This window comes from Salvelinus namaycush, chromosome 27, assembly GCF_016432855.1.
Source record: "Salvelinus namaycush isolate Seneca chromosome 27, SaNama_1.0, whole genome shotgun sequence".
In the NCBI taxonomy this organism is placed as follows: Eukaryota; Metazoa; Chordata; class Actinopteri; order Salmoniformes; family Salmonidae; genus Salvelinus; species Salvelinus namaycush.
In genome coordinates, this window is record NC_052333.1 from 30,502,390 (window position 1) to 30,519,896 (window position 17,507).

The 17,507-nt window shown below is 43.6% G+C and overlaps 2 protein-coding genes across 3 annotated transcripts; both read right to left on the reverse strand.

Moving 5' to 3' along the window:
• Window positions 1–3,418: 3,418 nt before the first annotated feature.
• Window positions 3,419–5,817, reverse strand: LOC120022336 (zinc finger and BTB domain-containing protein 22-like). Its single transcript, XM_038966229.1, has 3 exons — window positions 5,596–5,817; window positions 4,506–5,387; window positions 3,419–4,375 (listed from the first exon to the last, which is right to left on the reverse strand). The coding sequence occupies exons 1-3, from the start codon at window positions 5,815–5,817 to the stop codon at window positions 3,419–3,421; spliced, it is 2,061 nt and encodes a 686-aa protein (XP_038822157.1).
• A 4,059-nt stretch (window positions 5,818–9,876) lies between these two features.
• On the reverse strand, window positions 9,877–15,477 carry kifc1 (kinesin family member C1). 2 transcript variants are annotated; one of them, XM_038966113.1, is made up of 17 exons: window positions 15,401–15,477; window positions 14,936–14,964; window positions 14,614–14,706; window positions 14,365–14,458; window positions 14,171–14,224; window positions 14,001–14,039; window positions 13,673–13,880; window positions 13,190–13,355; window positions 12,742–12,909; window positions 12,399–12,512; window positions 11,961–12,245; window positions 11,528–11,692; window positions 10,882–11,020; window positions 10,607–10,746; window positions 10,414–10,487; window positions 10,206–10,281; window positions 9,877–10,069 (listed from the first exon to the last, which is right to left on the reverse strand). In XM_038966113.1, the coding sequence occupies exons 2-17, from the start codon at window positions 14,945–14,947 to the stop codon at window positions 10,025–10,027; spliced, it is 1,872 nt and encodes a 623-aa protein (XP_038822041.1). In that variant the 5' UTR covers window positions 14,948–14,964; window positions 15,401–15,477; the 3' UTR covers window positions 9,877–10,024. The 2 variants fall into 2 exon arrangements, with proteins under 2 accessions (XP_038822041.1, XP_038822040.1); XM_038966112.1 differs by having other exon boundaries at window positions 14,171–14,227.
• Window positions 15,478–17,507: the final 2,030 nt, after the last annotated feature.

Here is a 17,507-nt window from a genome sequence, read left to right on the forward strand (position 1 = left end):
TGACTGGCAGAACGGGTGCTGTATGTGGAGGATGAGGGTTGCAGTAGGTATCTGAGGGGAGTGAGACTTAAGAGGGTTTTATAAATAAGCATCAGTGATGTGTCCTATAAGGAGCCTTAGTGGCAAATCGGATGGCCAAATGGTAAAGAACATCTAGCCTCGGGAGCACCTTTACCTGACAATCTATAAATTACGTCTTCCTAATCTAGCATGGGTAGGATGGTCATCTGAATCAGGGTTAGTTTGGCAGCTGGGGTGAAAGAGGAGCAATTACGATAGAGGAAACCAAGTCTAGATTGAACCTTAGCCTGCAGCTTGGACATGTGCTGGGAGAAGGATAGTGTACTGTCTAGCCATACTCCAAAGTACTTGTATGAGGTGACTACCTCAAGCTCTAAACCCTCAGAGGTAGTAATCACACCTGTGGGGAGAGGGGCATTCTTCTTACCGAACCACATGACCTTTGTTTTGGAGGTGCTCAGAACAAGGTTAAGGGCAGAGTAAGCTTGCTGGACACAAAGCTTTGTTGTAGAGCGTTCAACATAAAATCTGTGGCGGGGCCAGTTTAGTACAAGACTGTATAAAGACAATTGAAGGCCTTTAAGAAAAGTTGTGATGTTTTTTTTGTAACATAGATCACACATTGGAACCAGGTATTTTATTTAGCCTTTTGATAAAGATCACATTGATGTACTTGGCCTATAGTAACAATGTCTAAGAAAGACTTGCGCCTCGCTCACACCGACTGCGTCATTGTGTTTTGGTACACCAGAAGTACATTAATTTCCAATGGAACACTGCGTTTGCCTTGCAACATGGCAGTTGCAGTGCGTTCTGTGGTGGATACGTTGGATTTATCAAACGTACGCATAAAATGGTATGCGTAGAAGGCTTGACAGACATAGAAGGTGAATGTTGAACTTTTGTTGCACACATCCAGACGATCCTGCGCAATGACGCTGTAGGTGTGATCGGAGCATTAGGCAACAACTCCGGTTCCACACGCATGTGCAACAACAATCGTGTTTAATATAAAATAATATGTAACCCAAAATATGCACTATTCAGAAGTTAAACAGTATATTTCAGACCTAGTGTACAGTAGCAACAAGCTTTCTACATTTTTCCTCACAATTTTCCCTTTATGAAAAAAAAGGTATTTATCCTGCCATAAAGATGACAACTGGATACTGTCTGTTAAGTGTCATACAATAGTACAGACTTTAAGATCAACTGATGAAAAGGTGTTACATGAAGTTGAATCCTTTGATTATGTGATGTAAATGCTATGAAATGCAGCCAGGCAAGTTATTGAACAGTCCTCTATTGAAACCATAGTGTAAAGTCTTGAAACAGTCCATGGAATTCCTTTTCAATCTCACAAATAGCAGCCAACTTGAGTATTAAGAGGGAGTCAATACAAAACTCACTATTGACCAAAAGCACTTTATCTCTATAAACAGTGGGGTTTGAAATTGACACCCTTGATGAAGAGCAAAAATGACTGTATAAAATATTTCAAATACTGAGCTATATTATATGCTAAAACAATGCTAAGAGAAATACATTTTGTTTAGTCATATTTTTTCCCCCTCAAAAGGTAGGGGTAAAAATAGACACCCCTGTTTTTGATACCTAACCATGTGAGGATTATGACATTGAGCCTTTTTAAACACGTTTTATGAGATTGGAGAACACATTGGGAGGGATCTTAGACCATTCCTTCATACAGAATCTTTCCAGGTCCTTAGTCTGCGTTTATGGACTGCCCTTTTCTGTCTGGAGACAGATGGCCATTGCAAAATGTTGAATGGCCTATTAACCATTTCTTTGTGGATTTTGATGTGTACTTGGGGTTATCGTCTCACTGGAAGATCCAGTTGCGGCGAAGTTTCCTCCTCCTGGCCAAAATGTCCTGGTACTGTTTCAAGCTCAACTCTGTCTCCGGATTTGAAACCCAATTGAAGAGAGCAGTCCATAAGCGCAGACAAAGGATATCAAGGATGTGGAATAGTTTTGTATGGAGGAATGTTCTAAAAATCCCTACCAAAGTGTTCAACAACTAATAAAACATTTTAGAAAAAGTCTCCGTGCAGTTATCCTCACAAGGTGAGGTATTGAAAAAAGGGGTGTCAATCATTTTACCTCTGTTTCTGAGAAGAAAATCTTTCTCTGAGAAATTGTATTTGTATAAAATAATATTTCCAATTTTCTTTTGCATACAATATAGCTCAGTACTTACATTTATACAGTCATTTTTTTAATCAAGGGTGTCTAGTTTCAGATCCTACACCCACTATGTTCTAGTAAGGCAGTCAAATTAAGTATATAAATTAGTGTTAAATAGTTCAATATTCCCTATTTGATAAATCTAAACATAAATATCTTTCATTATATACACTTAGTTTAAGCTCACTTCAAATGCAATTTCCTCAACTGCTGCAATCATGACATTCTACCACATGATTTAACAGATAAGCACACAAAGACTAAAAGCGACAAGTCTTTCTCCTGAATAAAAACATCATAGCCACAACCTTCATAGAAGGTAAAACCCTGGTAAAAACATACAGAATCCTGGTGGATACAGCTTTGTTGAGCCAGCCGACTGTTAATAGTACTCAATGTCTCTCAAGGCATGCATTGGAATTTGGCAGTTTGAGTAAGGAATGATCCGTAAGGAACCCAAGTGTCAGACTAATGCTTTGTTGTCTACGATCAATATTAATGAGGATGACTTGTAAACACACTATACACTGTATAGTTTTGCACCTATCATAATGGTAGCAATTAGTAAGTGATATAATAGGATATATTTACAGTAATACTGTACTATAGCACTGGAATTGGACAGTGAACACATCACCCGTGTGGAAGGGCATCCTGTGAAACAAGACCACAGTACTGGTCCCGTGTGGCTCAGTTGGTAGAGCATGGCGCTTGCAACGCCAGGGTTGTGGGTTCATTCCCCACGGGGGGACCAGGATGAATATGTATGAACTTTCCAATTTGTAAGTCGCTCTGGATAAGAGCGTCTGCTAAATGACTTAAATGTAATGTAAATGTACTGCAAGGCTCTTCTTCACAGACACTTACTTGAAATGCACTCATTCCCTGGCAGAACAAAGCTTAGAATATTGTAGAACACATCACTTACAACAGCAACTTTCCTCTATTTCTAGTTTAGATTTTGCCAAAAGCGTTGTTGCGGAGTCATTGTCTCTTAATTTTTGGTTTTCTTAGACACAGCATGTGCCACAAAACAGTCATACAGAGAATAACCTTGACATGTAAGAGTACGCTGAACTGTACAATGGTCCCTAGCCATTTTCCAAGAGGGTCACTTTCCAGAGGTCATTGGAATACCTCTCCAAAGCCCCCTTGTCTTAAAACACTCACATGGTGTTCACCCGTTTGGTCAAGTGACACTAGTATCATTATCACCAACCTCACACACTTCCTCCTCACACCCACCTTGGCTGACCCCCAGACCAAACACAGAACCTTGACCCTGCAACACGCTTGGAGAGTTGACCCCTAAGCGCGCTCCTGCACCGACCATGGTCAGGCACGAGACGGCATTGCTGCTGCTACCTGTACTGGAATGATGTGGCGACAAGACAGAGATCCCAGTCCTGCAACCAACGGCATCTTGACCGGCCTCGCTGGCCGAGAGGGGGAGATGCTGAGGGGAGACGCCATCAGTGCGGTCGGACCCTCCCCCATCCTCGCTCCTGCCAGCCGCCCCGCCACGTCCCTCGCAGTGGGAGCGGTGCCGCATGTAGCTGTCGCGCCACATGAACTTCTTGCCGCAGCCGTGGCAGTCGTAGGGCTTGAGCCCCGTGTGGGTCTTCATGTGCTCCGTCAGGTGGTGCTTCATCTTGAACTTCTTGGCGCAGACGGGGCAGTTGAAAGGCCGCAGGTCCAGGTGCATGTTGATGTGGCGGTCACGCATGCTCTTGTGGGTGAAGGTCTTTCCACAGTGGCACATGAACACCTTCCCTGAACCCCCGCCACCACCACCCCCGTCCAGTCCATCTATGCCACCGCCCAAACCCCCCTGTGCTGACAAATGGACCGCTCCATGCTCTAAGTTTGTCCCTTTAAATGGTGCCCCAGCCATACCACCTCCTATTCCTATGGGTTGAGAGGAGTCTAAAGAGGATTGGCTGTACATGAGGATCTGGTTGCCTTGCATGTCTATGGGAAAGAGCTGAGCTCTAGCAGCAGCAGCAGACTGGACTTGGCCGAGTAGGGCAGAAACGACTCTGCCACCACTCTGACCAGCGCTGTCATGAAGGTGCTGTGGGGGAGTCTGGTCCATCAAACCACTGTCAAACTTGAGGTAGTCTTCAGAAGACTGGCAGTAATCCATCTATGAGAAAAAGGGATTCAGTTTGGTAACGATCCAAAAATACAGAAACTGACAGTTGTCCTCCTGATAAGTTAGAATGGTAAGTAGCCACATACACAGACAAACATTTCGCATCAAGGGTTTGACTAACCTGTGTCTCCATCTCATGGTCCGCTCTGCTCCTCAGCTCTCCAGACAGAGTCCTGACGTTGGATATGTTGAACGTCCTCTCCCTCTCCCTCAACATTTCCAACTCTCTCTCCTCTTCCTCATCTGGCCCTTCCTCCCCTGACACCACAATCAGGTCATCGTCCTGGGGTCCCTCCGTCTTCACCACCACCCACTGCTTCCGGGGCATGATGCTGGGCTGGCTGTAGGTGGGTCGCTTCTGGAGAGGGGAGGCGTCCCCGTCTTGGTAGGACGACACTCCGAAGCGGTCGCTGACTCCAACCTCTTGGTCCGAGACAGAGGTTGTCCGTTTCCTCCTGCTGCTCCCTTGCTTCCTATGGTACATGAGCTCTTCTTCCTCTTCTTCATCCTCCTCTTCGATCAGGAAGGCCTCCTCGGCCCCAGAAGGGGTGCAGTAGCTGGGAGTGGCGTTCACGCCTTCCTGCCCTGCAGCTCCAGCTGCCGCTGCTCCCCCTCCGGAGTTGACATCTCTGGGGCTGAAGTAGTTGGTGCTGCTGGGAGACTGGCTCTCACTCAGGGACGGACGGCTGGGAGGGTGAGGGGCTGCCTGGGTGTTGCTTCCACCTGCTAGGGAGCTTTCACTGCTACTGCATCTAGGGTTCCCCTGCACTCCTCCAATGACCCCCTGGGATGCGCTACCCACCACCCGCCCCTCTTTGAGGAGCTCTGTGCACTTGTCCACGATGTGCCACATCTGCAGCACGCTGCCCACGGTGAGGTAGTTGACGATGTCTTCGCGGAGCATGCGCAGCTGGCCCGTGTAGGCGCAGCTCAGGACACTCTCGAACGCCAGCAGGTCCATGACGGCAGGGATGGAGACAGTGGACATGTTCTTCAAGAGCACCTGGGGGGGGGGGGGGACGACGACAGTTAATGATGGCTGGCGACATTCCAATGCACAGAATCAAGGTTATCGATGTAAGCTCTCACTTCAGTGCAGCAAGTTGCATAGTGCCATAGGCCTTGGATGAAAACTATCAGAGGCCGTTACAGAGTTAAACTAAGTTCAGTCTGGCTCTGCAACGCGCCAGCAAGCAGAACAAGACACACACCTGGTCGTGAAAGTAGGGTGAGGATGCAGCTAGCACGCAGCGGTGGGCCTTGAACACCTTCCCCTGGACCTGGATGGAGAGGTCACAGAGCTGGCCCTCCTCGCGCTGCCGATTCAGGCTGTCCAGTACAGACGCCTGGGAGCTGGGGAAGCACACCTGAACCACCGAGCCAGAGGGGACACCTGAGCTGCTACAGCCCTGCCCCATTGACAGAGAATGCATCTAGGCATTTGAAGAGATGGAAAGTTAAGTTTGTGACAGAATAATTCAAAGGACACGTTATATCAAGTGGTGGATGAATGTTGTATGTCCTTTCATTTACCTACAAGTAGGCAACAGTTTTCCTGAGATTGACCCTTTATTAGTGCTTATTAATGCCTACCACAAAACATTGTTCAACCACATTCCCAAAACAGTAATATGAAATTGCCCTAGGTGGTCAATCAACCAATCAAAACACATTTTTAATGTAAGTTAAGCTTTACAAATCACAACCATTCTTTCTTATAATGCATTGACTCAAATTTCTCTGAATGACAGACAGACACTACCTTGAGATTCAAAAACATTTATTAACATTTTGTTGGGGAAATGTTACAGCCTACAGATTGGTTCAATAAATCAAAGAAAGAAACTGTCAGTTGCCAATTAATAAACGTGATGAGTAGTAGTCTTTATTTTGTCACATGTATAGCAAAATAACAGATAGCAATGCAATTAGTTAGCACGGGCTTGCAGTCAGTCAATTATTCTAACCAGCTAGCATTTGTTGCCAATCTAGTTAGCTAGTAGCAAAGCAAGCTGGTGTGTAAACAGTCTGCGCCGGTGGACATGCGTTGAAAATGCAGTGTTGGGAGTTTCTCTCATTACAAAGCATAGTACTTTTCAAGCTCTTAATCATGAGAGCATCATTTAGCTACAACTAAAAACTGCCTTCAATGTCTATCTACGGGTAGCTAGCTAACATTAGCTTGCAAGCTAAACACAACTTACCGTTTTAGAATGTGCACCTTTGAAACAATTATGTCAAGCCAGACTCTATACCGACAAGCTACCCTCTCTCCGTTGTTTACATATACATTTCCAATTGTATGATTTGTTTTCCATCATGTTTTGCATACAACCCATCATGCGCCGCCTTTGAAGAAATGCCAGACGACTAAAAAAGTAGTAGGGTTGTTTCGACTACCGACTAGACACTGGAGATAGCATAGCAACCAAGCTAATTCGACCTCTTGTGAATGGCTATGCGAAATTGCTGGATATTGGCGGGAATTGGAACACACTGTCGTACATGTCAATCCAGAGAATCCCAAACATGCTCTATGGGTGACATGTCTGGTGACTATGCAGGACATGGAAGAACTGGGACATTTTCAGCTTCCAGGAATTGTGTAGAGATCCTTGCGACATGGGGCCGTGCATTATCATGCTGAAACATGAGGTGATGGCGGCAGATGAATGGCACGAAAATGGGCCTCCGGATCTCTTCACGGTATCTCTGTGCATTAAAATTGCCATCAATAAAATGCAATTATGTTTGTTGTCCATAGTTTATGCCTGCCCATACCATAACCCCACCACCATGGGGCACTCTGTTCACAACGTTGACATCAGCAAACCAACAGCTCTGGTGGACATTCCTACAGTCAACATGCCAATTGCACGCTCCCTCAACTTGAGACATCTGTAGCATTGTGTTGTTTCAAAACTGCACATTTTAGATTGATCTTTTATTGTACCCAGTACAAGGTGCACCTGTGTAATGACAATGCTGTTTAGTCAGTTTATTGAGATGCCAAACCCGTCAAGTGGATGGATTATCTTGGCAAAGAAGAAATGTTCATTAACAGGGATGTAAACAAATTTGTGCCCAACATTTGAGAGAAATCAGCTTTTTGTGCAAATGGAACATTTCTATGATCTTTATTTCAGCTCCTGAAACATGGGACCAACACTTTACATGTTGCGTTTATATTTTTGTTGTGTATATAATGAGATGCTCATATCTCTGCCCTAGGCGGGAAGGCATGCGGCAAATTTAGGTCTGCATATTAAGCCCATAGAAACGCATTGGGCTTATTCTGAACATACTTAGCGGAGAGTGAGCGCTCTCACTTCGCCTCTTCCTCTCTGATTAAATTGTATTTCAGTTTAACCTCTGCAACAGATCTGGAAGGTAACATTATCAGACCAAATAACCATTCTCCTTAACAGGGGAGAATTTAGCATGTAAATCTTGGTGGGGCAAACAATAAATGTTATGCATGCCAGCAAAGCCACAACACAACACTAAACAATACATTAATTGCCGTGACAAACAGTGCCCACAAACTGTTAGGGCCTACATAAAGCTGTCCCAACAGCAGAGCTTTCTTTTCAGCACCATGGAGTGAATCCTTACACCTGGCTATCAGCGGAGCCTTGTCTGGCAGCGAAACCGTTCATTCAGCCTCATTTACTGCCTTTTTGAAAAACATAGCTGATATGGCTGATTGATTTAAACAAATGTGGTTTCTACTAACAATTGAGATGTACAAACTTTGGCATAAGGGAACGACGAGCTGATAAGAGGCAATCCGTAATTCCGATTAAGACATTAATGAGCGCGCTAGGACGGACGTAGTCAATATAACTATTTGTTCAGCTTTTGAAATCTACAGCGACAGAATTCAGAACATGGCCCATCCTTACAGTATTCTCCCTGTACACCAAGTCAGAACCGTAGGATAAATAAATGGGGGCATATAAGCAGACTATGAAAGCTCTTACAATATTCAATGATTACATTTCTCTTAAACTGGCTATAGGCTACATGTGCAACATCAAGTCAGAACAGTAGGCTAAATTATTAAGGTGATGCACATGGACTACTAACAGCTTACTACACAACATACACTAAGTATTACTTTCTTGGCTACAGTATACATATCGCCCTGACATATTACATAATTTATGCAGCAGTATACACAACATTTTTGGAATCACCTTGTGCTGTGCTCACTTGAACAGGTGGTGCTGCAGTCCTTCTTGTGGGCTCTAGAAAGAGGCCCGAAATCCCGAGTTGGAATTTCGACTTGGATGACCATTAAATTATTTCCCGTATTTTCCCAGTCAGAGCTAGTTTTATCCAAGGTCCCAGTAGTCTTGAACTCACTGAAGTCTGTGATTTCCCAGTTCTGGAGGTTCCAGTTGTTTTGAACAACGCAGAAGTCATGCTGGATTGACAGCTTGGCCAATGTATTCAAACTTTTATGGCCCATGTCGTTACCCCCTTTTTCGTGATATCGAATTGGTAGTTCCGATCTTGTCTCATCGCTGCTACTCCCTATGGACGAGCTGATAAGAGGCAATCCGTAATTCCGATTAAGACATTAATGATTAAGACAGTCCATATGACGTAGTCCTGTGGACTGGGCAATGGTCGAGAGCCAAGCCGCACTGCTTGCTTAACCCGGAAGCATGTCAGAGGAAACACTGTCAAACTGACGATTAAAGTCAGCCTGCAGGTGCCCGACCCGCCACAAGGAGTCGCTAGAGCACAATGAGACAAGGAAATTCCTGCCAGACAAATCCTCCCCTAACCCAATTGTGCGCTTCACAGCATGGGATCAAACCTCGGGCTGCAGTGGTGCCTTAGCACTCATTGTTGAATTTGCGATTTCCAACTTGTTGTAATGTTCACGTCCAATGGCCGATACGTTTTATCTATAATTTATCTTATGACAAGGTTTTGGCAGTAGATTGCTGACTCGATCCATGACTGCTTATCTAGCTTACTAAGATTTGAAAGTATGATGTTGACATCAGTCCAATCAAAGCTACTGTAGATATAAAACTTGATTTGACCTGTGGCGAATGACTTTGAGACTTTTTGGATGGTCAACTCTAATGTAAGTCTACAGCAGCACCCAAGAGCTCTACATGTAGATGTTTTACACCAACGTAGTGGTGTTCCCATGAGTGACAGAACACTGAGCCAATCACGGCGCAACTAACATTACCAACCCCTACACCGCGTATTTTCCAATGGCTGCCCCACCACCACAGAAAGCACTCAAATAGGCTAAAACACCTGCATTTTGAAGCTGCCTTAGACAAGAAAGCAAAAGAGATACCATGTTTGTATGCAGATTTATTAAAAATGTTTTTCTTTTATTTTTTATACTTAAAACAGAATTTTTCAGCAAACTGTGGGCAAACAAAAAAAAGGTGGGTAAACTGTTTATCCCTACACTACTGACAACATCCATCTATGATTAAGTACAAGACAAACAAGACTTAAAAAATGAGCTTTTATTGATCATTGTATATCTGATCCAATTGATTAAAAATGAATAATATAAAATGAAACCACCAATACAAGGGCATATGTCTAAAAACCACAATGTACAGACACCACATTAATTTCTCTCCACAGGATGCACATTTACTTCCGGTTAGCTGATGCTGTGCCAATAACACAATCATTCACCTGCAACAGAATTTTAAAAAAAAATGTCATTGTTATTCAGATATTTAAACAAAATATGCACAGCACTAATATGAACAAGTACCAGAGTGAACTGTATGTTGTTTAAAAAAATGTAATAATGTGTGAGGTCACTGACCTTGCTGGCAAACCGCAGAGAGTTCAGCGTCTCCGGGAAGCTGTCTGCCTCTGGGGAAATGTTGACAAACATCAAGCTAGAAGAGCAGAGACAGAAGGTTACATACTTTGATCTGCTCATAATCACAACCATACAACTAAAAGTCAAATAAAAAAAAGACTAATCTGCGCACAAATCCCATTCAAACTTCGCTCATAACCCAATTTACGTCTTGCTGTTTCCTCCGAGGCAGCTTTGGAGAAGGTACGTCAGCTTTGAGTTTCTGTACGGGATAAAGCTCTCCTGGAATAGAGACAAAGAGTGGGAGGGGTAAGCGAACGCAATCAAGCTATAACTTACAAAGCACCCGTGGCTCCATAAGCAAGCCACCAGTCTAGAGGCATTGGACTGCAAACATATACCTTATTAGCCAAGGCAGCAATAACAATCCCAAGGTTGGTCAAGGAGCCGTTGATGGCTGTCATCTCCTTGAAGCGGTCCCCTTGGGATTGGCTCTTCTGCACCCGCTCACTGCCAGCCAGGTCCACCAAACACAGAGAGGCTGCAGACAGACACAGAAACACAGGTCAGAATTCTCATACCAGAACGGAATCAGACAACAGGATTATCATTTGATCTAATTTAACATCTCAGCCTGTGTGGTTGCAGATGTACAAAACGCAGACAACACAATTACATTTGCACTTGACATCTCTCCCGGAGTTCTCGCCCTCAATGTCAAGCTGGAACACCGAGTGCGAGCGGGAGGAGTGGTCGTTCATGTTGGTCCGGGCTGTGGATCGGTTCTGGTTGGCCAGTGCGATCAGGTTGCAGACCTGGATGGACATTTGGTCAAAATGGACACATTATATTATTTTATAGGATAGGGGATACTTTATTGCAGAGGGATTTGAACCACCCATACAGGTTTATCAGACAACTGCTCTCCTCCCTGTGTTTGACATGTAGGACAATTCAGGTCCTAAATGGGCAATTTTTTATTTATTTTTAAACAAGAGGCTACTTCGCATCATTCCTTTACTGTAGCACTATTGAGGTAATTATTATGCACTAACTGGTATGCATTTGTACATACCTATACTTTAATTCTACACAATTCGCTGTCTCTATGGATGAGTGCCATCTAAATGACTTAAAGGTCAACATAGCGAAATGATGTTGCCTCAAGCAGCACCGCAAATATTGCAGTGAGCAAGATGCACAACTTTACTTTCTACATCTAGGTCATAATGCTGAGTCTACCTTTAAATCTAAAACATACAAATAAAATGAAAATCGAACCTTAGTTAAATTTAGGATAATATGAATGTTGAAATGCCCACCTCATCCTCAGAGTTGACCTTCTGGTAGGTCAGATTGGTGACAGTGACCTCGTTGTTGGCGCTTTTGCGAATCTCATGCTCCGGTCTCTTGTTGGCCTTGCCAGTGTAGAGGAGATCACGCAGAGTTTCATTGTAGATCTCAACGAAACTGGCAGTAAATGTAAACTGGGAGGGGGGGAAATGTACCGGAATCCGGTCAAAAAAATGTTTTTGTTTTTTTTGCAAGTATCATGCATTTACACAAGCTTTAACTCATTCCACTTAAATACCAAATGGGAAATATACAGTATCATCTGATCTGAAAACCAGAAACACATCAATACAGCAAATGTCAAATCAACATGTTCAAATTCCCTGTTCACTATACTAGAAATGTCCAGCTGTAGGGACAGTTACCACTCATTCAGATGAAAACCAATGGCGTCATCGGTACCTTCCATCCCTGCTCCCGCAGTTTCTTGGAGGCCTGGAAGATCTGCTGCACGGCCCGGGGGATGACCCCACGCATGTCCTCCATCTCACCACCCTCCATGGTGTAGGTTTTGCCACTGCCCGTCTGGCCGTAAGCGAAGCAGCAGACGTTGTAGCCGTCCAGGGCTGACTGCACCAGGAGGGAAATCTCCTCAAACACATCCTTCTGAGGGATGGAGGGCCCAAACACCCGGTCAAAGCTGAAGTTGTAGCTCTTTTGGGTGTCTCCGGAGCGCCCTATGTGAGACTACGTGGGAATGGGGAAGTGATGATTTGTTTGCAATCTTTGACATTTAAGAATAGAGTAAGATTAGAGGTCCACACTGAAAAACATACAATTACCTAAACAATGATTATAGTGACCCATTTCATGACTGTGCTTCAGGTGTGTGATTGTTACCTCTTCAGTCTTGGCCAGTGTGAGAGCCTTGTTGTCGTGGGCAGGGAGCTGAATATGGTCACTCTGCCCGCCGGCCTGCAGGGGGCGCACTCTGCAGAAAACTCTGATGTTTCCCTATAGAAATAAGACAGCGGTCAGTCTTGTTAGTGTGAGATGATCAATGCAACTTTATGCTCCTCCGCCATGAGCTACAAATGGACAGGGGCCTAGCTAACGAGAGCATACAGTTTGTTTGAAGCAGAAAAATAAAAAACTAATTCAATAGGCTCCAGAGAATAAAATTATGCAATACAATCATATCTTCAGGGAATTGAGCATTCCCCCTACTGAAAGACCCCCTTGCCTTGAGCTCTTGGATTGTGTTGTGGAGCCCCCTGCGCTCCATCTCTCCACAGTGAATCTCGTCTGTCTGGCGGGCCACAGTCTCCTCCAAGTTGCGGACAGTGTCCTGGGTCTCCCTCAGGGTGGTCTGGCAACGGGAGAGAGTGGAGGCCTGCACAGAGAGCTGGGTCTGGTAGAAAGAGAGAAGTCAGACACCGATGCACTAAAAACAAAAAAATCTTGGACTGCAACAGGGGCTGGTGACAAGCTGTAATGGCAGTGGGTTTGAGTGAGGCTGGGCCAAAGGGCTATGCCAGACCTCCTTAGATATTACTGACCAAGGAGCAGAGGCACGTTAGAAAACCAGCTATACTCCATTCATCTCATGTCACAGCAGTCAAGGTGATCCGTTGTCACAATGAGTAGGCCTGCATGCCATTTCACTTCTTGTGTGGGAGAACATGTCCTACCTGCACACTGTGAAGCTCAGCCTCCAGACTCTCCCTCAAGCCCAGAAGGACTTTGTGCTCCTCAGTGAGGTTGCATAAGATCTTCTCCTGGGAGGCCTTCTCACTGGACACAATGGTCAGCTGCTCTTTGACACCAGACAGGGCAGCCAGCTCCAGTTCATACTGGCTGCAACACAGTAAAAATGGGTACAAATGACAAACACCAGAAGGACAAAAAGAGTAACATGTAGTGATACCATCAAGTTACTATTACACCACTACTGGCTAAATGTATGCATAAAGTTGACTAGTATTGGACTCAAGGCAGGCAAGAAATCATGTCAGCTTTAGGCCCACTTGTTTTGCTAACGCAACACTCTCCTTTGATGTTCCTTATGCAAAATAAATCACTCTTTCCTATGTGGTTACAATGCCCTTTCCCATGCCACTACACCCATTTTCACATAGTAGTCGACCCTATGCATGTTCCTTGGTACTCTGTACCTGAGCTGTGTGTGGAGCTCTTGTAGGTCTGAAGTCATCTGTGCTTCCTTCTGCCTGCTTTTAGCTACAGACTCCTTCAGGCTCTCGTTCTCCTGGGCCACCGTTTTGACTTTGCTCTGGTAATTGGAAATCTTGCCCTCCATGTCCGTAACTTTTCCCTTCAGGTCCCATGCAGGCCGCCGTGAACCCCCAACAGCTGCTATTGGTGCTAGGGAAACACATTCAACACTCATGTTTTAAGATATGGAAGAGAATGTTTGTGGATACAACATACAGAAAATGTGATTAAGGAAGGACCCTGTGATTGAAAAGGGACTTGGGTACCTACCTGCTTTAGCAACAGAGGCAATGGGCGGCTTCTGAAACCCTATTCGGGGTTAAATATATATATATTTAAAAAAAGACAACAATGTGAAGAAATATTACCAAACAACAAACTTACAAGGCTAGCTATTAATATCACATGTATACATATTTCTCAGCATCACAGCATCTCACCTCTAGAGGGACCAGCAGCTATAGTGGCTGCTCCTGTATGCCGAATCAATTTGGCTGCTAAGAAAGAGGGAAGGAGAGAGAGGGTTATAAAATACAAATAAATACTGGTAATACAGAAAGACAGAGCTAAAACTATTAAAAACAAGAGGATGACATTGGCCAATCCAGTCGTTGAAGTGTTTGAGGACACTCACCAACAGCTCGCTTTGGTGGAAGGGGCCTCTTTGTTCCCATTGCACTTGCGGTCTGTCTCATCTTTGGGTCTGAATCAATTCTTCTCATCTTTTTCTAAAGAAAAAAAAAAAAAACATTTACTCCTGGCAATTAAGGATAGATTGGAAACAAAAGGACACGTCTAACGTGTGTTTGTGGTGCATTTCTAAAGGAATTGAACATGTCCGTCATCACTGTCTGTATTAGTTTTGCAAAAGGTTTTTACACACCTGAGCAGGTTGTTGGTCTGAGCAGTTTATACTCTCACTGCTGCTAGCGGAGAGAACCCTTTTACCAGACATGACTGGTAGTCGGGAGGTGTTCTGCAGAGGTTAGTGAAGGAAAAATCATCTAACTTTACAAAGTGACAACAGATTGTGGCAGGCAGTCCATTTAGCTGCATGTTATTTTTCTGCACCTGTCAATAGAGAAAGAGACTAAACTAACTAGTTCCTGGCTTAAGCTTGTTTATATCCAAAACCACCCTATTCAGATTGGTAGCTTACGTTAGGTTGATAGTTAGCTAGCTAGTTATATCAGAGTCCCACTCACCTCTTTATTCATATGGCTTGAATGTGTACCTGAAACAGAGGGAGCAACATGTAAGGCTAACCATAAATACATCAATGGCATGACATAGGCTAGCTAAAAAGAAAATAACATTGGCCAGTTTGCAAGTGGAATGGTGGGTAGAATTAAACTTAACTTAGTAAAGGTTGTAGCTAGAAAGCCATTCTTTAGTTGTGTGAATAAACCAATAGCAAGTTAGTAGGAGTGTAGCTAAAATTAACTGGCTTAGCTAACTACTGTACTGTTAACTATCCAACCAACCTAACGTTAGCTAGGTAACGTTACTAACGTTACCGTAAAAGTTAACACACCCAGCAAGTTGGGGTAACGGCAAACCCATAGCAGGAAAAACAAAATTCAAACAGACATTCATTTGAACCACTCTTCGTAATTACAAACATATAAACAAAACATTTCACACATTTTAGTTTATTATTATTTACTTACCAATACGCGCATTCACACTTGTTTCGCTGCAGACACAACAGCCGTTTGAATTTCAAATTGAAATGTTTTGGTGGCGCTTTACACCGTCCAACGTAATTGGCTGACCATAGACCAATCAGGTTATAGGAAACAACATCCCGCCTTCTTTTTTGCCTTACTACCCAATCAAATTTAAATTAGTAATTTGGGGGATGTACAATTTTCCGTAATTCCATCCTTGGAACCCTGATACAGAAAATCCATTGATCAGTCGTGGTGGGATCATTGAAATTAAATATCGAATGAGCAGATTTAATATGAATCTTGAGTCAGATACAGTCACGATGGAATATCTGGAATTGAGAGATAAGAAAAACGAACACATTTAATTGTTATGTAAACCAGTTTTTTTATTCTCTGTTTGAATTCATTAAAATCTAACCCTTTTTCCCCGAGAAATATTTCCACAACACATTGGCAAATTATATATTTTTTATGAATTATGATGATTATCAAATAAATGTTGTATTTGTCAAATGCGCTGAATACAACAGTGAAATGCTTACTTACAAGGCCTTAACCAACAATGCTTTAAGAAGTTAAGAAAAAAAACGTGTTAAGTAAAAAATAGATGAGTAAAAAAAATAAAAGTAACAAATAATTAAACAGCAGCAGTAAAATAACAATAGCAATAGCGAGGCTATATACAGGGGTTACCAGTACAGAGTCAATGTGCAGGGGCACCCGGTTAGTCGAGGGATTATGATGATGATGATTACTATTATTATTATGTTATAGATTAAATACATAAATTCTAAACATTTTCACATTCATCAAAACCTACTGTTCCTAAAATACACTGTTCTCTCATCATATACTGTTCCCTGTCAAATACTGTTCACCCGTGATGTTACCCCATCCGATACTATGGGTTGAGGTCTTTTGGCGAAGGTGGTTTTGCATTTAGATGGGTTTAGTGATATTTTGCTGGCTTGGACCCATGTATCCCAGGCTATTTCAATCAAATGTATTTATATAGCCCTTCGTACATCAGCTAATATCTTGAAGTGCTGTACAGAAACCCAGCCTAAAACCCCAAACAGCAAGCAATGCAGGTGTAGAAGCACGGTGGCTAGGAAAAACTACCTAGAAAGGCCAAAACCTAGGAAGAAACCTAGAGAGGAACTAGGCTATGAGGGGTGGCCAGTCCTCTTCTGGCTGTGCCGGGTGGAGATTATAACAGAACATGGCCAAGATGTTCAAATGTTCATAAATGACCAGCATGGTCAAATAATAATAATCACAGAAGTTATCGAGGGTGTAGCAAGTCAGCACCTCAGGAGTAAATTTCAGTTGGCTTTTCATAGCCGATCATTAAGAGTATCTCTACCGCTCCTGCTATTCAGGGTTGTCTGGTGCGTGGTAATGTCTGAGCAGGAATGAAGTAGGTTTAAGGCCATCATGTCCAGCTGTTGTTCACGTCACATGTAGCAATGTCAATGATGGCCATGATGGGGGAAAAACAGTAGGCCTATGTGATGGGAAAGCAATATCTGATAGGGAACAGTATATTGTTGCGATGGTGGTTTAAAGTTGTTTAACCCAATAGCACGATGAGTAGGGTGTTTTCCTTTCACACCAGAGACCAGGGTTTGCTTCCTGATCTTTCCGTTCACTACACTGGTGTCAGAAGGAACACACAGCTCGGGATGTAAGGGGGCTGAGGTTAGGGAAAGCAAGGGGATGTAGCTTCCCGTTTGGAGAGGGCAGTGTAGCGTTCTGTGCTACATTACAATTCCTACCAAATGGAAGACCAGGGTATTCATGCCAGAGACCAGGGTGCACCTCCTGCTCCCTCCGTTCGCTACAATATGAGGGAACAATATATCAATCAAATTCAATCAAATGTATTTATAAAGCCCTTTTTACATCAGCCGATGTCACAAAGTGCTGTACCCAGCCTAAGACCCCAAACAGCAAGCAATGCAGATGTAGAAGCACAGTGGCTAGGAAAAACTCTCTAGAAAGGCCAGAACCTAGGAAGAAACCTAGAGAGGAACCAGGCTCTGAGGGGTTGCCTGTCCTCTTCTGGCTGTGCCGGGCGGAGATTATAACAGAACATGGCCAA